At 39.3% G+C, this 27168-nt stretch overlaps 1 protein-coding gene across 6 annotated transcripts in view; it reads left to right on the forward strand.

The window, feature by feature from the left end:
- The window catches only part of LTBP1 (latent transforming growth factor beta binding protein 1), a 415460-nt gene that overhangs the window by 325905 nt on the left and 62387 nt on the right, over positions 1–27168 (forward strand). For all 6 annotated transcript variants that reach the window (XM_075596619.1, XM_075596618.1, XM_075596617.1 and 3 more), the window contains 8 exons: positions 1563–1688; positions 3400–3522; positions 7820–7939; positions 9572–9697; positions 10522–10644; positions 11336–11458; positions 15128–15253; positions 17286–17411. In XM_075596619.1, coding sequence (XP_075452734.1) covers positions 1563–1688; positions 3400–3522; positions 7820–7939; positions 9572–9697; positions 10522–10644; positions 11336–11458; positions 15128–15253; positions 17286–17411 — 993 coding nt within the window. The remainder of the gene's footprint in view (positions 1–1562; positions 1689–3399; positions 3523–7819; positions 7940–9571; positions 9698–10521; positions 10645–11335; positions 11459–15127; positions 15254–17285; positions 17412–27168) is intronic.

Below are 27168 nucleotides of genomic sequence, written 5' to 3' on the forward strand. Positions count from 1 at the left end.
ATATTTTTGCAGACACAGTCCCTGTCCCGTAGAGCTTACAATCTATGTTTTTGGTGCCTAAGGCACAGGGAGATAAGGAGACTTGCCCAAGATCGCAAGGAGCTGACACCGGGAATTGAACCAAGTTCCCCTGATTCAAACTCAGTGCCAGAGTCAGTGTCTTGTCTCACTGAGCCAAAATGATTAAGCATAAAATGAAAGGGGTGGGGGGGGGGGAGGGGTATGTGTGTGTGTGTGTGTGTGTGTGTGTGTGTGTGTGTGTGTGTGTGTGTATAATATGGAAGAGAACGTGTGTGTGTGTGTGTGTGTGTGTGTGTGTGTGTGTGTGTGTGTGTGTGTGTGTGTGTGTGTGTGTGTGTGTGTATTTTATATTTACATATGTTGATTTTCTTATATACTAATAATAAAGTATTGTGCGTTGTACATAGATGTTTAGCAGGCACAATGAGACTCTGCTCTGATGTAAATTCGGTGCCTGAGGCACAGGAAGAGAAAGTGCTTTTTCAAAAGGGCACTCGGATAGCTGACTATGACATTAGAACTAGATTCACTAGCTTATTAAGCAGTGTTCTTGCAACAAAGCTACTTCTTCATGCTAACTTCTGTTACTGGTAACAGATCAGAAGCTCCCAACGTGTGATGCCAGTACCTCTGATGGAACCATTGTCCTTTGCTGTATTACTCACAATGTTGTAGCTACTTAGTCACAAGTTGCTGTGGGAGGGAGGAGAACCTAGGCAAAGTGACAACATGCATAATATTCTCACTAAACATATATTCTAGTTGAATTGCTGTACTAAAGTTATTGCTGGTAAAGTACACATACTTGTAGGTATGAGATAGAGTCGCAGCTGTACACATTTGGTGGTACATGGCGTGTTATATTTCACTGTATTTACTGCTCTCTTGTAGCCACTGTTAATGTTTTGATTTCCTTTAAAGTGTGTTAGGAAAAATAAGGAAGAGGACAGGGCCCATCAGATTTCTTTTAAATGAAGCATTAATGCAGGCACACACATGACCACCTTAGTAGTTTGCTTTAGTAACCACATTTTGACATTTGTGGCTAAAACTTCACCAGCCCACACATTCATCTGATCTATCCTGGTTAACCACCTCTACATCCTCTCAGGGCAGACACTTTATAAGCATTGCACCAATATCCATGTTGTCTGCTTTAACCCCATAGCTGCCAAAGGGACCTCCAACACATAGCAAAGTAATGATGGTTTAGGAGGTGGTCTGTATTGAGGTGGTGAGGAGGTATTCTGACACACAATAAATGTAAGGTTTAGCCTTTACGTTTTGTTTTTTTTAAAGGGAGTATTATAGAATATGCATTTTAGGTTTACACACTGTGTAATCTAATAACACTGTAGACCATTTAAACGCTCTTAATGTAAAGATATGATCTATTGTTCAATAATAAGGGTTCGTCAAATAAAAGGGATATCAATGCAAACTAATGTATATTTTGACAGAGAATACAAAAAAAAAAAACAAGGATTCTACCTATTAGGGTTTTAATGGTTTGTGTTTTACATTGTTGCTTCTTTTCACAGACATCAATGAATGCCATCAGACACAGCATCTCTGCTCACATGGCCACTGTGAAAATACAAGGGGAAGTTTCCTGTGTATTTGTCAAGCGGGATTCATGGCCAATGAAGAAGGAACCAATTGTATTGGTAAGTTATTCTGGCAAGAAAAAAACTACAGGTTATGGTAAATAACAAATCTGAGAATTTAAAAGAAAACCAACAAATGACAGAATCCTCAATAAGCCTAACATTTTGAAACAGCAAAACGTGAAAGCTTAAGTTTCTTTAAAATAAATCAGTTCTGTAGTATTAGATGATACTTACTGTATTTTTTTATTTTTTATTATTCAATAAATAATTAATGTAATTTTAATTATTTTTAAAGTATCTTTTGATTTCTATAGCAGGTTTGAGCCCACCTCCCCAGCAGTGCAAGATCTTTGCACCACTTTCCTGTTTGTGATCATTTCTTGCCAATATTCCCAGCAGTTTGAGCTGCAAACTGTAACAATAGATAATGTTACCTTAGTAATATAAGGATACATTGTAGCTGCTGAGTTACACTGACTGAAGCAGCCATTATATTAGTCAGACAATCAAGATTTTTACAGATTGCATTATTGCATTATACATTGCCACATGCTTTACGTATAAAAATAAGGGGGAAATGTAGTATTGCTGGTTAAATCTGTAACTACAGTAATAGAGTAGTGTGGGTAGAAGGACGTATATATCCACAATTTTAGGCCTGCTTATATTCTATTATTTAATAAAGCCTTAACTACTTTGACCTTTTTGATTTAAAAAAAGCTGAAAATTGGCTCCTGCAGTGACTAGTAGAGTCGTAGAATGTGTCATATTTTAGATATTTAACATGGAAAAAAAGGCTTGCGAAATACTCTGGAACTCTAGATTTGATTCTGCAAAATAGATTAAATGATATAGAAACAAGAAGTTCAATGTCCAGTACAGTGCTACAGAGCCTATATACCGCAATGTTGATAGGAATGTCCAATATAAACACTCTTTAGTCCATAGTCTTCTGAAGACTTATCTGTATGTACCAATAGCAAAGGACTACACACTATAAATTATATGAACAACCTTCCTGAATGTGGGCCTGGTGCCTAGTGAGGGATGTGAGGGACATGTGAGACCTCCTGGCTGGTGAGGACAGGTGGAACACAAATCCCTTCCCCACAGATAATGGTTAACCAGCCCTGGAAGGTAAGACTGTGCGTGATCAATCAGATGGTATCCTGTGCTGTATAGACTCCGGTGAGCAAACAGAGTCTGTTAGTCAATTGTACTCAGGGTGAGCAGGTGCAGGGCTCCTTGTAGTGTGCATCCTGCTGCAGTAATCATGAAGAGGAGAATCCGTAGAAGGAGATAAGCAGGGCATTGCTGAAATGAACAGGCTCAGCAACGGACAAATGTAAAAGTAAAAATTTATTGTGATATTGGCATCAGTGGAGCAAAAAATCACAAGCAGGACCAGGAAAAAACTCTGACGCGTTTCGTGCGTGAAGCACTTTGCCAAAGGGTCTCTTTTTAAATGTTTCCGTTGCTGAGCCTGTTCATTTCAGAAGTGCACTGCTTATCTCCTTCTACAGATTCTCCTCTTCTAGATTAAATTCTGGTTGTAAAACGACATAATACATATTTTTCCTAGAATCCGGTAACAATACTGGAACATCATGTCACAGTAGAGTAAATTGCAGCATATGGTGGCATCACTTGCAAACTAACAAACTGTTAACAAATACACAGTGTGTGTCTTTCTCAGGATTTTTAAGGCGAGCCCCATAAGGTCTTTTGTGCCACCTTGTAATAAGACTATGTTTTGATTTACTTCCAGATGTGGATGAGTGCTTGCGACTACAGGTGTGCGGTGATGGGCTCTGTATCAATACCGTTGGCTCTTTCCGTTGTGAATACTGTGATAGTGGCTTCCGCATGAACAGGAGAGGTCAATGTGAAGGTGAGGAATCTACGCGATCGACTTCAGTTAACATATTTAGTCACTTTATGACATGTCTTGGTCATAATAAAAATGAATGCCACAGTAAACCAGAGCAGTTTTTGTCGCAGGGCGGTGACCAATGTTCTTTGAGTTTGCTGAATATTATATTTCTTTTTAATATATACAGTATTTTGATAAATGAAGACATTTATTTTAGTTGGACGAAATATAGTCATTTCAGCCTTAAACATTACCTGCAGGTACGCGCTTCAAAGTGTCCTGAACCATTTGTTAAGGTACAGTGTACAGTCATTGGAATGTATTGTACTTCAGAGCACTAAAACAATGTTTTACGCTGAATCCTACAAATAACTCAATTTCTGTGACATTCGAACAAATTCTACTTCATTTATTACTCAAATGTTACAGTGGTGTAATAAACCTCACCTCGAACAAGAACATTTTGTACAGCAGAGAGAAAACTCAGAGAAAGAAATACCAGTTTTGAAATTATTGAATCAAAGTGCACTGCACAATAACTAACTTGCAAAAGATTCAAGGCAAATTGCAACTCATAAAATAGCCATTTTTCGCAACAAATCACACCATAAAATACAGTCTGTTTCCCTAGCATGCAAGTGGTGCAAACAGGGGATGTTACGTAACCTCTTTGCTCAAACAGAACTTTGCAATGCATTGTGGGTCCTTCTCCGTTGTGCAGGGGTTCGTTTTTAATTGCAAAGATACAACAGATGCAACAGAAATTAATAAAATAAAGGTGGTATCACCACAATGGATTAGTAAGGATATTATAACCTTTGTTTAATGGGGCAGTACCCCGTGCTCAATTTTACCCCTCCTGTGTGTTTACATGTATAGAAAGCAGGGGGTCTACAGAGCTGAACACCGTTAATCTTGGCTCCGGTGACCCCTGGTTTCTCAAGATACATATTGGGCAGGCGCCACCTGTAATGTCCCCTCCAGGGGAAACAAAATGCGTCACTCAGGCCTCCATAAGGTCCAGGCAACACCTTCTCTGCTAAGTATCTTGGGAACCAGTGGGTTCCAAGAGCGAATGAACGTAGTTCAGTTACGGATACCCCCTGGTCCCCATGCATGTTAAAGAGGGGGTTCAGAGGGAATTGATCCTTTAAATTAAGTGGGTGATTTTATGGGGATAACTAGTTGCTAGCATCATTTTTAAGTGATTTATTAAATTAAATGTGACAGGCGTTATTGCTCAACACTTTAAGTGAATGGGTGCTAAAAAACAATTACATAGATTTCCTTTTAGTGAATAGCACCTAAATCCCTTATCATTTGGTCATAGAGCCAACCATCTGCACCCCAAAACTGGAACAACTACCAGAGACTCTTACATCTACCACCAGTTTAAGTTCTTTCAAATCTAAGGCTGTCACACATTTTATGCAAAACAAGGGGATGTGAAGGAAAGGTGAAGGGGTGAGGTGGGGAAGTGGATTGGGCGCTCCCTGGTGAACCAATATTGTTGTTGGGAATACAACTAATAACACACAATATAACACCAATAGTGAAATAGTGAAAAAATAAATGTGTGTAAAAGCAGCTCAACTTCCTCTGATGGGACAATTCCAGGTCCCAGAAGGGTAGATTGTTTCTTGGAGATGAGGAGGAGCGCAGGTAGGTGTAGCAAAATATGCAAAAAAGAATAACAAATATATAGTGCAGATGGTAAACACTGTGTAAGTAGATGTAATCTATAGAATAGAACTCACATAGATCGCAGAAAATATCACGTGTCAGAGATCCTTCTCTCTCTGACTGGAGCCCTTTAAATGGTAGCAGGGAAATCCCTCAAGGCACGGATATGTATGGATAAGAAGAAAAGCCACAATAGTGCATACTATTCCAATAATGTATTATGCATACAAATAACACGAGTATATCACACTCACATTCGCCATGTATAAATCGGGTGGGGGAGAGAGAACCGCAGCTCGTTGTATATTGGTGTAGGTGTAGGCAGCTTCACAGCATTCAGGATTCTCTTCCGCGTGTGTCACAGCCGTCGCGTCACTTCCGCTATCGCGTCACGGCTGAGGGCGGAAGTTCCCAATGGAAGAGATCTAAGACCGAGTTCTGCCAGTCCTTCAGAGCTTGTTCTCTCTCTTCAAACTCTACGCGTTTCGCCAGATGCTTCGTCAGGAGTTTTAATGAGATAGGGGATGTCTCCGAGGTCTGTGTGGACTTGTAGTCTGATGTAAAAAGTCTGCCTCGTGCAAGACACAACAACTGCCGCTGTGAGTGCCCGCGAGTTATTATTAGAGCTTCTCTGCAGTCTCTGCTCCTAGGAGGGGGATTTAACGTGCAGCAGCTCTGATACCTTGCTCTTCTCCTGTCCTCCGCGTGGTCTGTAACTGTTTCATACGCCCAGAATATATATTATCTTTAACTGTGCACGCAATGTCTTGTATATAATGTATACCCTGCTCATTTATGTAACTGTATTTGTAAACATGTATTATTTGTCTTAACTCTGTGCCCAAGACATACTTGAAAACGAGAGATAACTCTCAATGTATTACTTCCTGGTAAAATATTTTATAAATAAATAAATCTGGGAGGTACAATATGTTTGTCATTAGCTGAAACATTTAGTGTAGGTAGCATCCACGGCATGTGTTTAATTGCGGTATATGGACATTTATGAACTTTAGCTTTCGGTGTTGCTGCTGCGCCATTGAAAAGTCAAAAATAGAATAATATTTATTGAAGTAGCACTGTTTGAGTGGCTGAAACTTTCCACAGATTTAGGCCCAACACAGTTTGAAACTGCAAGGGTGATTACATGCATTTAAGCTAGTCTAACAAGCCCAAATAATTTAGTTAGTCATTGATCCATGGTAAATGAATAGCTGTCAAGTGCTGCATATTAATTGAAAGCCACCCTATAAAATACAGGATTTCTATGCTTTGTGATTATTATATTCTTGAAAGGACTTGTTGGAAACAAAAGAATCTCCATGTTGCATTCCTGTGATCTCCCAGCTGGCAAATGTCACACGCCTAGATATCCAATTTCAAGTTGCAATGCTTGTCTTATATTGTTATGTACTTTACACTGTTAGAAGGTTACCAAATCACTGGCGACACATATATTCATGCCTTGTCAAGCCTTCTGTTAGGAATCGAGTCTTAAGTGCATATAACTTCAACATTTGCTTATAAAGTTTACTTACATTTGTGTATCTAACGTCGAGGCCATTACTGAAGTGGTTACTGCTGAAATGTTTCATTTATCAAACGACTCCAAAACCAGGGCAAAACTGCTACAAAAATACGACCATATTTGTGAATGAAGAAAATCCCATTTGTTTTAATGGGAATGTTTCTCCTTAATACGGTAAATCTGGTGCAGTTTCTTTTCCCCAGCATTGCAGCCAGGAGACTTAAATAAATATCCCCCATAATGACTTGTAACAGCATATTTTGAGTGTGCTAACTAAATTTTACAGTGACAACCTTTCAGGAGCTAACCTTCTCCCTTTTACCTGATAAAGGTAGGAGGTTAGCGCTCAAAAGCTTGTGAATGCACGTTACTGCTAGTGCACTAAAAGGGAATCACAAACAGCAGAAATGTTTCCTTCTACAGAAAGAAAACAACATTTATGTCCATTAACTGTATGCCATTTGTTCAGTTTTCTAGGCCCAATCTGTAGCACAGTACATTTAATTAAAGAACATTTAGATTGTAAGCTTTATGGGTGCATAGACTCCATAATTACTACTGTACCGTTGTCTACTTTCTGTTTAACTCACTTATGTAACTTTGTATATTATCTCCCTGTAATGCCTGTATTATAATTCTGTAAAGCGTTACATACATTGATGACATTATGAATGTATGTATGCAGTGGCGGATTTCAAGACCCGCCACCCCTAGGCACTTACGTGTTGTGGCCGCGTCCTTGCTGCCGCCCTCCTTCTTCTTCCAAATTGCAGTGTCAAATGGCACCGTGGACGTCACCAACGTGATGTCGCACGACGTCATGTTACCATGGCAACGAGGCGCCGTGTGACGTCACGTTGGTAACGTCATTTGACGGACGCTGCGATTCAGAAGGAGGGCGGCCGCAAAGAGGTGGCCACCACAGCTAAGTGCTTTCCCATTAGGCCTGATTGACCCAAGAACGCAGCAAATGTATATGGGGCGGACATTTTTTTCACCCCCTGGGCCTAATGGAAAATCCACTACTGTATGTATGTATGTATGTATGTATATGAAAGGGAGTATTCAGAGATTTGACTTACAATGACTTATTTATCTGCACAGATATTGATGAGTGCCTGTCTCCGAGCACTTGCCCAGATGACAAATGCGTTAACGCTCAAGGGTCTTATGCATGTGTTCCTTGTGCAGAAGGATACAGGGGAAGCAATGGAAGGTGCTTTGGTAAGTTTCATTTTTTCCTCATCAGCTGTCATGTATGAAATGTATAACCTTAATTATAAGCAAACATTTTATTTATTTTTACATTGCACTTTCTTCACTCCTACAGCACAATAGGGATTCATTGTAATTTCTGTGAGCAGTTCTTGTTACAGTCCCAAGGAAATAGTCACTATAGGTTTATTTAAGGATCACTTAATAGTTATAGAAAGTGCCGGGTTATGAAAAAGGGGCCAAACATGCATCACTTTCCCAGTCTTTGTGCATCATTAACATATCACAAGCGGGAATTTTCCCATTTACTATAGAATTCATAGAAACATACAATTTGACAGGAGATAAGGACCTCTTGGCCCACCTAGTCTGCCCATGTTCCTATCTTTTTTAAAACCTCAGAACCTATTTGATCCTTGGCTTTCTTTCGTACTTAGCATAGCCTTATATCTATCCCAAGCATGTTTGAATTCCCTTACTGTATTAGCCCCTACCACGTCTTTTGGGAGGCTATTCCACAAATCTACCACCCTTCCCTGAAGAAGTACGTCCCCTACCTTTGTGTGCACCAATTTGCACCATTTCCAAATCGTTTACGTAAAAAAATTCTAGGGAGGGCGCCCAGTCCCAAGAAATTGGTTTTATGATATAATATATGAAGTCTTGCAAATTGGTGCACACAGAGTAAAACTTAGAAAAAATGCCGATCAAATCATTTATATATAACTTACCTCCCCACGAACTTTTCTCGAGCGCGTCACACCTTTCACCATTGTGTGCAGGATTTTTGGAGAAGCCATCTGGCAACCCTATTCATGAACACTCCTCCCCAAACTCTGACAATTACCATGCTGCTGTCTGAGATCTATGTGGTTAGAACTGCATCTACACTACTAATGCCTTGTATTTTAAATAAACATAAAAGTGCTACTTTGAGACACTGTAGGTCCACTCAGTATACAGTATGAACGTAATGTGCACTGCTTTTGGTCTGTTCCCATATGCAAGTGAGAACGGTTCACTTTAAAATGCATATACTGTATATCTGGGCATATACCAATCTGTGCATATACCAATAAAATAAGTTAGTGTATTCCAGGGGTGGTACTCTCGACTGAGCCACTGATTGAGCCGCCTGTGCTGAAGCAGGGATATCCACAAAACCTGACTTGTTGGTAGCTCTTGAGGACTGGAGTTAGCTACCCCTGGTGTATACAGTATATGTAGTCATGTTAAGTGTCAGTCATATGAAAGCTTTGCCACTTGGAAGACAATTAGGGATATATTTAACATGACACACATACTGGATTAAAAAGGGATTTATTTCGACTTTTTTTGTGCACCAGTTTAACTGCCAAGCCTTACTGCCTTTAATCATTAATAAAAAAATAAATAAACAGATGGTATAATAATTAGTTCACATCCACCGGAACTATCTCATCAAATACTGTTACCTACTGTATATATCCATGACTTCTAGCCCTGACAAAAAAATTTTTCTCTTTCTCGGTTTTAACATTTTTTTTGAACAGTAAAGGAATTATCTACTTTACTCCTCATATTTTGTCTACGCGTGGACATCCTCACTTCAGAAAGTATACTTGTTTGATTAACACGTGGTGCCCGTTTTTTTTATTTCAGACGTTAATGAATGCCAGGAAGACACATTAACGTGTTCCAACGGGGACTGCTACAATCTAGAGGGATCCTACAAGTGCACATGTCATAGGGGTTATGAATCAAGCTCAGACGGCAAACAATGTCTTGGTAATGGAACCTTCCCTCTCAACGTTATTTTAGTTTTAATCGAATTCTGGGACAGGAAGCTTGTGTTTCCGTATGTGCTGTGAACATGTTGAGTAATATAAAGTCCTCTGCCATACGGCACTTGATATAGAAGTTTTTTGAACTTTGAACTGATGTTGATTTATATTTTATTTAATACTAATCACACTATGGGAGTTTGCGCTTCTTTATTTTTGTGTTCTGCCATAAGGCAACTACCATATCTGTAAGACCTCTTACAACCCCTTTAAGTCAAAGGGATGTAAGGTGTCTTCCAGCACCAGGATGTCTTATGGCAAAAGGCTGCTTAGTCAATATTGGCCAATGGGTCTCGCACACAATCTATTTATTTTCCCTTCAAAATACTTCTAAATATAAATCTGTGGATTTGCAATCGGCAGAAAATATAGTTGTGTGTACAGTATTTGTAGTTCAGTCAAGTCTCAATCATAAGAAAGATTCCCCATTTGGAAGACTATCTTAATTACTAATTACTTAATTAATCTTTAATTATCTATTAAAATATATTTTTGACTCATGAAATAAAACCAGTTTGCGTACTGGAACCTTTCACAGCTATGTACGTACGTAGTGCGTGTGTGTTGGTGCGATACGTTGCCTTTTGCCGTGCCTCTATATAGTCAAATAACTGATACCCATGGTGACAACAAATGTACTTCTGCATTGGATATAGGGTAACGATCTGGTTAATATAGAGAAAAATGCTCAAAAGTATTGTTGATCTAATGTAGAGTTGTATACCAATAACTTCTATATACTCATGAAATACATGTTTCTACTTACAGATATAGATGAATGTCAGCGTGGCAATCTATGCTTAAATGGCAAATGCCAAAACATTGAAGGTTCATTCACCTGTTCCTGTAGCCAGGGATTTAAACTAGCTGCACACGGGGAACGGTGTGATGGTAAGTATACGGACAATTTCTTTCAGGAGATCTCGAGCCATTAAGTGTTGTTCTAGGATTCTCTTTTCTACTATCATTACTCTATAATGTTACATCGCATTTCTGTACATGTACAGTACATTGTTCATAAAGGGCTATGAATTAATGACTATGAAGTTAAGTTGTTGTGAGGATGACGTAGCTAAATAAGAAATGAATGGAGCCTACATGTAAAGGGATTTGTATCTCTTGGCTGGTCTTGCTGACCTGAGGAAGAGCGAGAACTGTCGAAAGAATATCACTTGGTAGTCCAAATAAAAAAAGATATCACCTAGAGCTCATTTATTCTGCACTTCTTTTTGGTTAGAATATCTATTACAAAAAATGATATAAAAGGGAATGCATTTGTTTATTCTTTTTATATATTCCTTTAATGTCCAAAAAAAATTAAATGGATCCATTTGTTACTGGAAAAATATTTAATTTATTTCTTAATTCCTATAAAAATGCAAGCATAGTTTCTTATGTTTCAGAAACGTTGATGTAAAAAAATTAACGTTTGTGTTTCTATGAACCTATTTCTGTGCTGTACATTACTGGCATGGAGGAAGTTACAGTATTAAGTATATATAATGTGAATGTGATATTCAGAGAAATACTATAGGTCAGTAAAATAATATACACTAGTTTCTCACTGCTTGTTTTTTTGTAGATATCGATGAATGCCAAGACAAGAGCCTATGCAGTCATGGTCAGTGCCGGAATACAAAGGGATCTTTTACATGTATTTGTAGTCAAGGTTACAAAGTATCTGCAGCCCGAGACCAATGTGAAGGTAAATGTGGCGGTAAAAAATCCATCCGAAATTGTAATATGAAGCCTTTGAGTGCAAAGGGGTTAGTAGAATAACTGATACAGTGTGTACAGAAACCCACACACACATATATATATATATATATTCAATTGCAGAGGACTTTACTTATTTGTATTATGTAATAATGTTATGAATGTTATTCTTCGGTTCAGGTAAATGTAGGCTTATGTGCTGCTTATGTTTATGTTTATTTATTAAAAACAAAAAATATGGCATAATGAATCTATGATCAAAAGAAAAACTATTAACCTGCAGCTTTAGAGACTGACAAATCATCTTAATATGAAAATATATTAAGGTTGAAACCCCTTTCAAAACATTTGTTTTTCATAGAATCGATTTTCGGTTGAAACAAAATATAAATTATTATATATATATATATATATATAAAAAAAAATATATATATATATATATATATATATTAACTCTTTGAGTGCCACTAAGTCACAGGCTCTGATGCCCTGGGTGCCTCATGACATAATAGCTATGTAAAAAAAATATAATGCTTGTTTCTTAAAGAAGATCACGTCCTGCGCCAACAATGTGATCTGCATTTATGGCGGACAGAAGGCGGATAACTCCTCCCCTTCTATTCTGTCATCAGTGAGGGAGCAATCACATAACTGGTTAGGAGACGCGGTCACGTGCAGCTGCACTCAAAGAGTTAAAGTGTCAATGAGCTACATTAGACCTATTAAACATTCCACTGTCCTTAGTTCATTTTTGCCCCTTCTACTGCAAAGCGACTTCTTCCTCACAGCCACGACACTCTGGAACTGGAAAATAATTTATTTTGAGTGCATCTTCGTGTGTGAGTTATTGTTTCATCCTTGCTGTCTGTATGAAACAGAAGTATGATCTGTAAAACACATGCAACATCCCCCATGCTAAGAGCAGTTTACTGTATATTCAGACCACTTTGGGAATCAGGATGCATATTCTATCGTAGATTGGGCAATGCTTCAAAACTTAAAAACGTATCTCTTGCAGTAATTAGTTCTGGACTACCAGGGTTGCACTATTATGCAATTGATGTCTAATCAAACGTAGACACGAAACATATTATAAACATCAATGTGTGGGCATCGATGGATAGCTGTTTTTCATTTTCCCATGTGTTTTCCACTTGATGGAAATTGAAAGCTGAATTATGTTAAAACAAACATTTTAGAGCACTGCTTTGTTATCGTTCTGATTGAAAGCCATTATGATTGAAGTAATTATGAATCGAGGAACAGAATCTGTAGAATGACTGATTCATTGAAGTTAGTGTGTGTGGTCTATTATCTTACTCGTAAAAACTATACGGTTCTAAAGTCATCAGTACAGATAATCAAGCAAAAAGAGGCACATTTCAATAAATCGTTTATGAATTATCCAAATGCAATCATAACAAGAAGTGTCAAAATGATTGCAAGTAGAAAAAAATGCAATATAAGCATATAAGAAATTTGATATGACAAAAATAGCAATTTTCAATAAACCTCACCAGTATTATAAGATAAGTGCCAGGCTGACACCTTGGAAGGAGACTCAATGTTTTGGGCTGCAAAAGTACCCTTTGTCAAGAGTCTAATTAGTGTGAGATAGCACTAACCCATGTGAAAATCAGGTCTCATATGGCCGCATGGACATCATGTTTCAGAAATACGCAAATAGTTATTTTCAATGATGTTGGGAGACACGCTTGAGCATCGGTCACTAAATCTAAATTTGTATGTATGTATATATATATATATATATATATATATATATATATATATATATATATATGTTCTTCAGTATTAGGTGATACCTTTTTTATTGGACTAACAATTTATGTCATAGGACAAGCTTTCGAGAATTATCCTCTCTTCTTCAGGTCAAGCAATACTGATATACAAAGGATTCAATGGTTAAACAGTGTAGAGAGAGGAAGAAAAAAAAAAACAACAGATATTTACTGTAGATAAGGTAGGGTAGGATAACTCTCGAAAGCTTGTCCTATGACATAAATTGTTAGTCCGATAAAAAAGGTATCACCTAATACTGAAAAACTCATTTATTCTGCACTATCGCAACTGGACTAACACGGCTATTTTCTGCTTTATATATACAGTATATATATATATATATATATATATATATATATATATATATATATATATATATATATATACTGTATGTCCTGTGTGTCCTGTATGTCTTTGACTATTTTACCCAGGAGACTTACAAATTAGTACTCGTTATTATTGGTTTTACTATTATTATAGTCACTACATTTTATCAATGACAATTAAGTTGTTGTGGGGAAAAAGTGGTTATATGAAAAATGAATGGTTCACTAAGGATCACTAAGGATTTGTATCTTTTGGTGGAAATGATCAATACACACTGTGAAAAAAGGTTCAGTTTTAACTGCCGATGTTTCTAGAAACAGATTTGAATGTATTTTGTATATACTGTATGTAAGTTATATTGTTTTTATGTGGAGTATATAGATTTTAGACATTATACTTTGACATTTTTGATAGGTAAAAAACTTAGTAATGGGTGGAAATAGAATGCTTAGGTTATATTAATCTAGCTAAACTGGGTATTTCCCAAGACGTACAGGAAGTAAAAGAAGGAAAATCATATCCATAGCATTATCTTTTGGACTCTTGTGACCTTCACTGTAAGTCAGACCTTGCTTGGGTTGATTTAGACTGCAACTTTCTGTACCGGAACAGAAAAGGAGGTCATCCGCTTCAGTTCCCCAAAACTGGGGTGAACCAGGATCATGTGATCACTTATGAAATGACAGAGCAGTAATGTGTTGTGGAATTTCTAATGTAGAAGTGGTTAAAGGTCTGGAAATGAAGTTGCACTCAGCTTCAGGACGTGACCCACTATTATTTTTGTTTACATGACAAATTATTGTTTTTTGATAATGTAACCATTGTTCTAGCATTGTATTTACTTAAACTACCAACCCCTATGCAATTTGATATCTGTGGGAATTTCCGTCAGCATATTTTGATAAAGGAGACCACCCATGATTTCTTTCAGCACTTATGGTGTTCGCTTTTGAGAAAGGGACCAAAACTATCTTCATAGTGTCCCAGGGCAGGGCAGCCAGGTTTTAAATACTATTACTACAGTATATTACCGGGGCATAAATGAAAACCCCCTGCTATTTGGAATTATCCCTGGTACAGTCTCAGTATCCTGTATTTAACACATCTAATCTTCATTGTATTTTCACTATAAAATCCCTTTCTTAAAATATTCTGTCTCAAAGCAGAATGGTGCATTCTAATGTCATGGCAAACTAGCATGATTTACGTATCCGGTGTCGTTTATATTGACAGAGAATTTCCCGTCCAGAAATATAAATGCATTTGCACTGCTGCTGGCAACAGTTTATAATTTTTAAATCTGCAGTGCTATCTGCATCCAAGTAAAATGGCGTCATGAAACCTCAGAAGACAAAAATAAAAGATCCCCACACGCATTTTGCTAAAATTACTTTTTTTTCCTGCTTCTTTTTGTTGTCTGAAAGGCAGTAGAGCAATTATCTTATGTCAAACTGAAATGTATCATGATTTTAAAATAACGGGCCGTCCAATCATGAAATTATTGTTTTGTTTGCTTAAAATTTGATTGCAGACATAGATGAATGCCAGGAAGAGGATGAAGCTTGCCAGGGAGGAGGAAGCTGCCACAATACGGATGGGTCTTATGAATGCACTTGTCCAGATGGCTTCCAGCTGGTAGAGGGAAGAAGGTGTCATGGTATTGTACAATAAATTCTAGTCATGGAAAACTTTTGCAGGATGTGACTATAATCCAATTCTGTCCTAACTCCAGACAGAGCTGGGTAGAATTTGTATTAGAATCAATTGTTATTGGAGAGTATCAAATAGAACCCATGTACAAAAACCACAAAGAATTATAATTTGATTTAAATATGATGTATCTTATGAATCACGTAATTGAATTGAAGTCTTCCCATACAAGTTGATTATGTACATTGAAGCTTCCAAAACCAATCCTAAAAGAATTGCAGTTTCAACATACTGTAGCAAACTTGTATGCATTAGGCAGGCTAAGGTTTTTCTGGCAATCAATAGTGTTTAAATCATCCTGCTTGTGGATTTGCAAATGAATACATTTGATTCGTTTTCAACATTGAACAATGGTTTGCTGGAATTTTATTAGTAGTCAGCCTGTGCTGGTTTCTAAACAGTTGTCTGCACGCAGCACGAGTGTCCCAAGCGTCGACTGTCAATTTAAAAAAAAATATTTTTTAAATCGTAGACTTTCTGGACTTGCTTTTTGTCTTTAGGAACAGGTACTGTAGCAGTTGAGGGAGTTAGGAACCCGATTTGTCATTAAAGTTTCCATCAAAAGCATTTTTATCATACTGCTTTGGCACTGTCTCAACAAATTCATTTGGAGAAAGCTTTAATAGACACCCTTGTTGGCATACATTGAAGATTTACTCCCGTTAGGAACTAGATGTCGGCTATTCTTTAAAATCTTAGTCTGAGTTAGGGCTTTTGCATTAATTACAAAGTACACTGTAATAGAATGTGGTTTCATTTTCATTAAGAATTACCATAATCTTCCCAGATGCCGTTTCAAGGCGATTTTAAAGCATATAATGATAATATCTGGCCCCCCTGAGCATGTCCTTCTATTTTTCTGTTAATGTTTTTTTCAGTGTTAAAAAGAATGATTTCTCAATTTCCAGGGTCTGAGCTTATCCTGGTAACCTCAGACCGCACTGGTCCCCCGGGAAAGCTCTACTTGGCCTTGACGAATACTTAATGTTCTAAACACTTGTATCTCCTAAACAGATTGGTGGATTTAAAAATATTACTAAAAAACAGCATCGGAAATGTCAAGAAGAGATCTCTTAACCCGTTGATTGCCAAAGGGGCTTCTCTTCCATTTCCATTCCATGTAGATTGTGTTCAGCTCTGCAGAGGAGCGCTGAAAGTGATCTCCCCTAGTAAATGAGCAAAAAGCCTATGATGTAGCCACTATGTCATGGCGTTCCCTCTCGTGGCAGACTTCATGACGTGGTAGCTACAACAATCGCATTGCCCCACTTTGGCAGCTAGTAAACCTTGATAAATAACAGTTACATTAGTTTGTATGCCGTACGGTGGAAGACTTTTCTCACTTTTTTACTCACCATAACTTATGTGTGGTTGAAACCTTTCCCAGCTTCACATTGCAAAGCCTGTATAACCATTCTCACACTTATGAGACTCAAAAGGTTGAAATAGCTGTCTGTGAATAGGTTTACTGGTTACACACTTCTGTAACCCAGGCTGTGCTGAAAAGTAGTGAAATATGGATGGCATAAGCTTATAGGGGTCCATGTTAAAATGGATATGAAGCAGAAGGTGACACTGTGTGCTCATTTGCATGTCATTTCCCAGAATCCCTGGCTGCAGTGGAAGCACTGTATGCTAAGAGATAATGGTGAAAAGCAGAGTTGCAGACCTGTCTGAGACATGTGAATGTGCTCACAAGTGGTATTTTTATTTGCTAGATACCCTAGGAAACTTAATTGAGTCCTTGAATGTACTGCTGTATATAGATACAGGCCACATTGCATGCCTGGTAGATTCTCATTGACTGTTGAGACGTCAAAGTGCAAGATGAAAGGTATTAAAAAATAATTAGCAATGGTACAGTATTTATCAAAAACAACATTCACTATTTCCAGGGGAAGGATTTCCACTTGCCATATTGCATTGTATTAAAGAAAGAAAGCTTTTGGTTTAGCATGTGAACGGTTGTTGTCTTTCAGATATCAATGAGTGTGAACAGTCAGAACTCTGCTCTCCCAATGGGGAATGTCTCAACACTGATGGTGCATTCCACTGCATCTGTGAGCAAGGTTTTACCACTTCACCCGATGGGCGATCATGTGAAGGTAAAATTACTTTTTTATACTCATCACAAAATATTAATGTGTAAGGCACAAATTGGTTGAGCAACCAAAAACCATGACAAATGCTATAATTTATAATCACACCCTGATCTATCAACAAATGTTTTACAGGATTGCCTTAGAACATGGAAATATATGCACCGTGCATTGGGAATATGTAGTGTATATATAAAGAGAGATTTTTTTTTATATAAACAATCTATCTTCTTGAGTGCCCACTGACCTCATGATTCGATTACTTTTTTTTAATTATCACATTTCTATTGCCTTTCTATTGATCTACGTTTTATTGAATTAGTCAACTTTGGGATGGATGTTAGACTTAGTGTATTATATATGCATTGTACTTACAAAATGTACATATAAATTAAATGTATGGTTATCAAAGCTCTATTTTTTTCAAAAGGGATTTTCACCACTATTTCATATAAATTGTTAATTGCCATAGTTTAAGGCATTATTTTGCCACTTCTACCTATACACTAGACATACCAGAGGAACAATACCATACATTTCTCATTAGAACCAACAAAGAAGAAAACTTGAAAGCTTTAATTAGGAAAATGCCATTGCTAAAAAGACCCACTGAGCACATTGCCAAAAAAGCGCTATGAGCCTCTCCAGCATTCAACGGCTTAATCAAAGTAGGTCACTGATACCTCTAACCTTTATCAAAGTATTGAGAAAAAACTATTTAAAACTACAGGGCCAGATCAACAAAGCTCTATTAGGTCCAGGCTCATAATGTCATGTTATCAAAATCAGTAACGACCGTTATGCTCACAGAGCACACCTGAGATGCCTGGGATATATGCTAATAGGAGTCATTTAAATATACTTTGTATATCCTATTAGCATATATCCCAGGTATCTTCTCAGGCAAGCTCCTTTTTGTGCATTGTAGCCTCTCCACGTATTTGAAGGGATATTTATAGCACTTGGGACTAGTGAAATAAGACACTGCTTTAGTGAGGGTTGAATACCTTTTAGCACTTAACAATGTGTTAACTTAAGATAACGCCTTATTAAGTCAATAATGGAGTTTTGTGGATCTGGGCATATGTTTGTTGACATACCTCACAAAATGACCTCAGAAGTTGAGCTGCAAAGAGCAAGGTCTCTGAGAAATAAAAACATTGACAGACAAGAAAGGGAGATCAACATGATGCCCATTTAATTGCAACAGGACATCCCCAGGGGACATCTCCAACTCCAATTTTAGAATAATAATAATAATAATGTAATAATATTTGGGGAGCTTGCTGCAAAGAGCACTAAAGCAAAGGAAGATAAAAGTTGCGAAAAGCAAAGGAAATTACATACTGTTTTATTATGTGTTTAAAGCTGCAGTTCAGTCAATATCCTGCATGTGTGTTTTTTTTTAATAAATCAGTTCTGTAGTAAGAAAAAATACTTTTAGCATTTTCTGTTTTAAAAAAAACAACTTTTAAAGACCAATTTTCTTGTATTCTATTTTAACAGCCATTTGCTAAGGCACTGCCCCTTCATGTCCTGTCACAAGCCCTGGCAAACCCCTTTGTCAGCCCTGCCCTCCCTCTAGCACATGTCAATGCAGGATTGCTCATGAATATTCATGAGCTTCCACTGACAGACAAGCAGAATATAAACAGATCCCTTCACTAATTATGTCACCAAATTTCGACCTATCAATACATGGAGAACGAATTGACCTGCAGCTATACAGTTCTTTAGGTAATTAGAGATTGCACACATAAAACTATTGAAGTAAAAAAATAAATTAAAAAAAAAAAAAAGAATGAACTGCAGCTTTAAGGCTTTAATGTAAACTGAGCAAACACACTGTTCAATTAATTTAATTGCAAACGAATATCTGTGGGATGAGCAAAATAAAAACACTTGTGAGAAACACTAACACAATCCTAGAAAAGGCTGCAAATGATATGTACTGAGGGTTTTTACTTTCAGTTTTAACAAGAATACTGTAGCACAGCGGTGCGCAAACTAGGGGATGCGCCCCCTTGGGGGGGGGGCGCAAGATTATTTAGGGGGGGCTCGGGCTGCGTGCTTGGCAGCCTGGGGGTGGGCAGAGCTGTGCACGGGCAGCCAGAAGCTCCGTGCTGAGGCTGCTTCTGTGTGATGTCTGCCTTGCTGCGGGGGCGGGGCTTCTCTCTGCACACAGACAGCCCCTCCTCCTCCTGTCCCAGTTTTCAGTGTACATGGGGGACTGAAGCAGGCTTAAAAGTGAAAGTAAGTATTTGTGTGTTGTGTGTTGTGTGTGTAGAGGTGGGAGACATATTGAGGGGAGGGGGAGAGAAAGAGAGCCATGGAGAGGTGGGAGACATATTGGGGGGAGGGAGGGAGAGAGCCATGGAGAGGTGGGAGACATATTGGGGGGAGGGGGAGAGAGAGACATGAAGATGTGGGAGACATATTGGGGGGGGGGGAGACATGGAGAGGTGGGAGACATATTGGGGAGAGGGAGAGAGAGACATGGAAAGATGGTAGACATATTGGGGGAGGGGGAGAGAGATGGAGAGGTGGGAGACATTGGGGGAGGGGGGAGAGACATGGAGAGGTGGGAGACATATTGGGGGGAGAGAGACATGGAGAGGTGGGAGACATATTGGGGGAGGGGGAGAGAGACACTGGGGGGAAGGTGAGAGAGAGACACTGGGTGGAAGGTGAGAGAGAGACACTGGGGGAAGGTGAGAGAGAGACACTGGGGGGAAGGTGAGAGAGACACTGGGGGGAAGGTGAGAGAGAGAGACACTGGGGGAAAGGTGAGAGAGAGAGACTGGGGGAAGGTGAGAGAGAGAGATACACTGGGGGGAGAGACACTGGGGGGAAGGTGAGAGACACTGGGGGGAAGGTGAGAGAGAGAGATACACTGGGGGGAGGGAAAGACACGATGGCTAAACCGAGGGATGAAGGTCAGACAGAGATGGCAGAATTGAGGGCTTTTGGGTCACTTCGGGCTATTGATCAGCAGGGGAGATTCATCAGCACCCCCCTTGAGTTTGGTTATGGGGGTCCCTGATCCCTGGGCAACATTTAAAACGGGAATAAATAAATAATACATAAAACTGGTAGGTAGGAGTGGATGACACTGGGGAAAGCTAATGGGAGAAGGAAAAAAAGGGGTGCGGGAAAGGGAAGGGATGTAGCAAAGAGGTGGATGAATGCCCCCTCAAAATTATTGCCTTTGTGCACCAGAAAAAAACATATTACCAGATGCCAGCAAACAATAAAATAAACAGTGATCCAATACCAGTATACTGCCTGCGCGCACGCCTGCAGCCAAAGCGATTTGTGAACTTGGCTGCAGGAGATTGTAGACGTGTGGCGGACGCGTCACAAAGCAGGTGCGCCCCCATTGGCTGAACCAGCTCACGTGCGCTGACGTCGTGTGATTTTGATTACATTAGGCAGGGGGGGCCCGAGAAATTTCACGGCATAAAAAGTTTGCTCACCCCTGCTGTAGCACACTGAAAACATATAACTGCTGGTATTACTAGTATGTTTTTTTTTTAAATGATGTATGTATGTATGTATGTCTTTATTTATATAGCGTCATTAATGTACTTAGCACTTCACAGTAGTAATACACGTGACAAACGTATAAATAACAAATAATACAAATAACAGATCATGGGAATAAGTGCTTCAGACATAAAAGTAACGTTTAGGAAGAGGAGTCCCTGTTCCGAAGAGCTTACAATCTAATTGGTATGAAAGATTATTAAGATTTATGATTGTAAGTGCACATATTTCTAGGTGTGTCTGTCATGTATGGAAGTGACATCCCTTTTCTTACAATTCAACTGCAAGATAAAAAATATATATATTGACACACAAATTGTTCTGAGCAGGTAAAACTGGACATCCATCAATCCAAAATTTCTTTATTTTATGTTTTGGAATGTACTCTGTACTTTTTCCACACCTTGTTGAACATTTTCAGTGCAACGTTACCAGTGATTTTAAATTAGTTTTTAAGCGAGACAGATTTTAAAGGAGGTTAGTAGTAGGAATCCTTATAATCTTTGTTTAAGCAATATGCATGAAAATTAATGACTGCCAAAAGTAATGCTACAAGCCTGTGGAGGTAATGCATGTGCTGTTGTGATGGTGCTTGTCTATAACGAGGAGGCCAACCCGTTGGGCTGAGGCAGAATATTGGAACTGACCATTAGCCTAGGGACTGAGTCCTGATCAAGGAGAATATCTGGGTCTCAAGCCAAGGTTGGGGCAAGGTGTAGCAGCATAGTCGGCATCACGGTTCCAAGATTAGGGAAGGGTGCAGCAGCGTTCTCGGGGTCATGGTTCCAAGATCAAGGCATGGTATGGCAGCTTAGTCAGGGTCACGGTTCCAAGTCCAGAGCAGGGTAGAGGCAAACAGGGTTCAATCACAGGCAAAGGTTCAGCAAAGGCAAAGCGTATCAGGATACCAGACAGGGTGTAGGAGCACAAGAGCTAAGACACCTTGTTCGGGCACTGGCTGAATGGAAATAGCTTCCTTATAAAGGTCAGGAACAGGTGCAGCCGATTACAATCTCCGTCCAGGGAGGGCGGAATGAAGCCACTTTGGCCATCTTATGTGAGGACAAAATAACCTCAGATGTTTGCCATCTTGGTGGAGGCAAGGAGTTCAGGCATTTGTTGGAGCCAACGGGGAACATCCAAACTGCAGACCCTGACAGCTGTTTATTCTGTAGTTAACATAATACATGTTTTACTCACAAATTTTTTTTTTTTTATCATCAAGTTTGATCTTTTTTATGTTTTTGGACCACCATCTTGTTGTATCGTACTAGTGGTGTGCACAATTGTCATTATATTTACTGCATTAGGAAAATAACTGAGACATTTCATATGAGCCAATTTGGAATAGTAAAAGTATATTTTGCATTGTCATTAAGTTGGCATTAACTTTTATGCAGCTAATTCAGAAGGTCACCCTTTGGCTGCACCTGTTTCAACATCTGAAGCTGTTGTTCCCTTTATCCTCCACTTTAGCCTTATACTTTTGGCATCTGTGGCAAATTACTTTTCTGTTTCTCCCCCTACCCTCCATATATTTACAAACTGTTCTGTTTTGTGCTGTCTGTCCAACTCTTCTTTATTGTTCATTATACTTCATGTTGGTGTGCAGGGTTCTGTTTTACATTCCTCCCTCATATTTTCTCTTTGCAGGAGATCTTAAAAACGAATGACATTTTAAGTACTGTCATGATAATGTCATGAGATATTGGGTATTTTTAATCCCTCTGGTGCTTGAGGGGTTAATGAGCTACATTTTTAAGGAAAATACAAAATGCTGAGTCTGAAACAGGTCAGAACTGTTTCTTTGAACTGCTCTGAATTTCAAAGGGATTTACTTGGGGAGGGGGGTCCGTGTGGATGGCCCACTCAAGGTGTCAATTGAATTAATCAAGGTCTACAGACAGGGTTGGGGGAGAACAGCTTCAAGGTATTTTGTAGAAGGGGTGGGCTCATGAAGGGGCCCTAAAAAAGAATTGTACTTAAGTCTGGGGGAGGTTGTTACAAGTCAGATCTGTCCAGGGGCATGCTTGGAAAAGCATAGCAGACCTCTTCTTCTGAACCAGTGCCTCTCTGGGAAAAATCCATAGCATGTGGTAACGTACTGTATAGGATTTTCTGTTTTACCCCTTTTATTTTAAGAAGCTGCTCTGCCTTATATTGTAATTGTATGTTTATTTTGTAATACCTTTTCTGTAATTCAAGCACTGTATTTTTATATATATTAAACCATTTAATAAGTAATGCTTTGGGCTCTGAATGAACTTTGTGCACGCTGGAGAGAATAACTTGCTAAATTCAGGCACATGTTACTACAACTGATTGTGTGTTAGAGTGCATAGTGTTTCCTATAATAAACAGGGACCTGAGGCCCTGGCGGATATTTTAGTCTAAGATCTTTTATCATACCTGCATAACCTCAGGTGGTGGCAGTGGATGGTTATGATGTGCAATTGAGTAGGGGGTTAATGCTAACTCGCTGGTTCCTTGCAGAGGAGAAAGGGAGGTTGGCTAGAGAAGCCTTTGTGTATTAACCCTGGGTGCATATCTAAAGTCACGTGCTCACTTGTGTGCTGTTCGTGGCGGTGGTATATTGGGACGGTTTGAGGAGAGATATAACCCATTTGAGGGACCCCTGAGTGGGTGAAGAGTGGGTACGCTTGCGAGCGTCGGTATTAACCCTTGTCCCGTATGCAGGTCGCGTGCTAGCAGTGGGTCTTACGTGACAAATGGTGGCATAGCGGTGGCCGAGGGAAGAGAGAACCAAGCTGGGGAAGCGATGTACAGCAGGCCAACGAGGCACAGGGACCGTCCGCAGAGGGACGAGGGAGCAAGGCGGGGAGAGAGATATAACGCAGGACAGCGAGGCACAGGGACAGCCTGCAGAGGGAAAAGGGAGCGAGGCTGGGAGAGATATATCTACCACAAGAGAAAGCAAGACAGCAAGGCACAAGGACAGTCCGCAGAGGGAAGAGAGGGTGAGGCTGGGAGAGATATCTACAGCAAGAAAAAGCAAGGCGAGGCACAGGGCCAGGCCGCAGAGGGAAGAGAGAGCGAGGCGGGGGGAGATATATCCAGCAAGAAAGAGCAAGACAGCGAGGCACAGGGTCAGGCCGCAGAGGGAAGAGAGAGCGAGGCGGGGGGAGATATATCCAGCAAGAAAGAGCAAGACAGCGAGGTAGAGGAACCCAGAGGAAAGGGTGAAGGTTTTATTTGTTTGAACGCGGGACTAGCGTGTAAGCCAGACCCTTCGCTCATTTTAAGGAGGGAGATGTCATGATAATGTCATGAGATATTGGGTATTTTTAATCCCTCTGGTGCTTGAGGGGTTAATGAGCTACATTTTTAAGGAAAATACAAAATGCTGAGTCTGAAACAGGTCAGAACTGTTTCTTTGAACTGCTCTGAATTTCAAAGGGATTTACTTGGGGAGGGGGGTCCGTGTGGATGGCCCACTCAAGGTGTCAATTGAATTAATCAAGGTCTACAGACAGGGTTGGGGGAGAACAGCTTCAAGGTATTTTGTAGAAGGGGTGGGCTCATGAAGGGGCCCTAAAAAAGAATTGTACTTAAGTCTGGGGGAGGTTGTTACAAGTCAGATCTGTCCAGGGGCATGCTTGGAAAAGCATAGCAGAACTCTTCTTCTGAACCAGTGCCTCTCTGGGAAAAATCCATAGCATGTGGTAACGTACTGTATAGGATTTTCTGTTTTACCCCTTTTATTTTAAGAAGCTGCTCTGCCTTATATTGTAATTGTATGTTTATTTTGTAATACCTTTTCTGTAATTCAAGCACTGTATTTTTATATATATTAAACCATTTAATAAGTAATGCTTTGGGCTCTGAATGAACTTTGTGCACGCTGGAGAGAATAACTTGCTAAATTCAGGCACATGTTACTACAACTGATTGTGTGTTAGAGTGCATAGTGTTTCCTATAATAAACAGGGACCTGAGGCCCTGGCGGATATTTTAGTCTAAGATCTTTTATCATACCTGCATAACCTCAGGTGGTGGCAGTGGATGGTTATGATGTGCAATTGAGTAGGGGGTTAATGCTAACTCGCTGGTTCCTTGCAGAGGAGAAAGGGAGGTTGGCTAGAGAAGCCTTTGTGTATTAACCCTGGGTGCATATCTAAAGTCACGTGCTCACTTGTGTGCTGTTCGTGGCGGTGGTATATTGGGACGGTTTGAGGAGAGATATAACCCATTTGAGGGACCCCTGAGTGGGTGAAGAGTGGGTACGCTTGCGAGCGTCGGTATTAACCCTTGTCCCGTATGCAGGTCGCGTGCTAGCAGTGGGTCTTACGTGACAAGTACTATCTTTAGTTAGATGGAAAATGTATATATTTTTTCTAGGTTTATCCATACTAATTGACTCTTGTGGCTTTGACTGTCTTCTTAGCAATATTATTTGGATGTTTGGAATTCACCTTAAGCTCAGTTTATTTCAGATATCACGTGTAGTATTCCATCATTTAAAAGACACTGTGGATGGCCCCACTCAATAAGACAATTGCCTTGATGTAACATTCAATTTCTCCCTTTCTTTCTCTGCTTCCGTTCACTTTTGTAGAGTCTGTCTCCTGTACTCTCCAGCTAAAACTCTCATCTTCATTTATTTGTTACCGATAATGTTTAGCCTTGTCCAGAAATAGAAATATGATGTATTTATATTCATCTATATGAATATTGGTGGCTTATAAGAATTAACTAGGGAGACTATATATGTCTAACCTTATCCAGACAATAGAAATATAGGTGGATTTATAGCGTATTCATCTATAAAAGTATTGCTGGCTTATAAGAATTAATATACTATAGAATAAGGATATTATTTTAAGGAAATGTATGTGTAGATACGGGTTCCAATAGGAAACACATTTACACATGCACACCCTTGTTTATGAGAGTTATGATACGATAGGGAGGCTTCAATTATGCAAACAATAATTTATTAGAACAGCACAAAATATAACACTTACACGGTTGTACTAATTATACTCCCTTATAAGGTTTGTACGTATTACAGGCCTAACAATACAATACAGTTCATCCTATCTAACAATACATTGATATAAAACACAGATATATATTGTGATGGCCAGACCATGTTGCAGTCTCTTTTGTCTCAATTTAAGGCCGAAACACTGTATAAAGTTTAACTGGGGGGTTCATTTATACCAGGCCCACGTCCCTTTAAGAAAACCAAATCATAGAAAATAAACACCTATTCTCTTTAGGGAAAGCTAACTACACCATAGCTTTCGCCCTCACTATCTGCATGGCCAGCTATGCCGGTTCCCAAGCCAAAAACATGCCTTGGCATATGCCGCAGTGTAACACAGTCTTTGCATACAATAATAAGGGTTTTGCTTATCTTAGTCCTTTTTTGGAGCAGACGTCCCTGCTTCAGCACGGCCTTGTCGTCCTTCTTAGGGGAACTCGGCCCCCACTTCAGCCCAGAGAAACTACTCTGTAGGTTCCTCTGTAATCAGCTTACACAGCTGGGGAGCACTTTTACCCCCCCCCACTTCTCTGGGGAAAACAGTCTCTCAGCATAGCAGCTATCAGTCTGTCTTTTAAACCACTTCCTTGTTCACTCAAGGAGTTTGATTAACTCCATTAGTTATCAGCTGCTGCTGGCTTCTCTTTCAGGAATTAACTCTCTGTGGACTGGAAAGTACACTTACTGCACTGTTCCAGCCCCTAGAGGACAGTGATGGTATCACAATATACAGATTTACAAGTGCACAAGAATGATGATCATAGTTACCTTCTCTGAGCTCTCCTTCCAAACACGTCTCTCCTTCTCCTCACCCCTTCTCTCCTTACTAACTAATACTCTGTCTGGTTTAAATGTGTTTCTAAACCCATAACTGAACATGTAGGAGGTTTTGATTGGTTGAGGAAGTATGCTCAAACTAAATTATGTGTGTTGCTTTGAAGTTGATGGGAAAACCTAGAAATACCAGATCTATTAATAAATGTTTGGACAGGTCAACAATACTGATTTGGGAAAATAGCAGCTGCTTCCCCCTGGGGGTCTAATTGTTAATTCAGGAAACACAAGTTTTATTTTGAAGTCCCTGATAATCAACAAGAGAAGATTGATTATCAGGGTGTGAAGTAAATAAACCTTTTGTTTGTCAATTTCTCTCCTGGAATGTTTATCCAGGTAGAGATAGAATATCTACTATAAAAGACAGTTTATGAT

This window comes from Ascaphus truei, chromosome 4 (genome assembly GCF_040206685.1).
Source record: "Ascaphus truei isolate aAscTru1 chromosome 4, aAscTru1.hap1, whole genome shotgun sequence".
Taxonomy (NCBI): domain Eukaryota; kingdom Metazoa; phylum Chordata; class Amphibia; order Anura; family Ascaphidae; genus Ascaphus; species Ascaphus truei.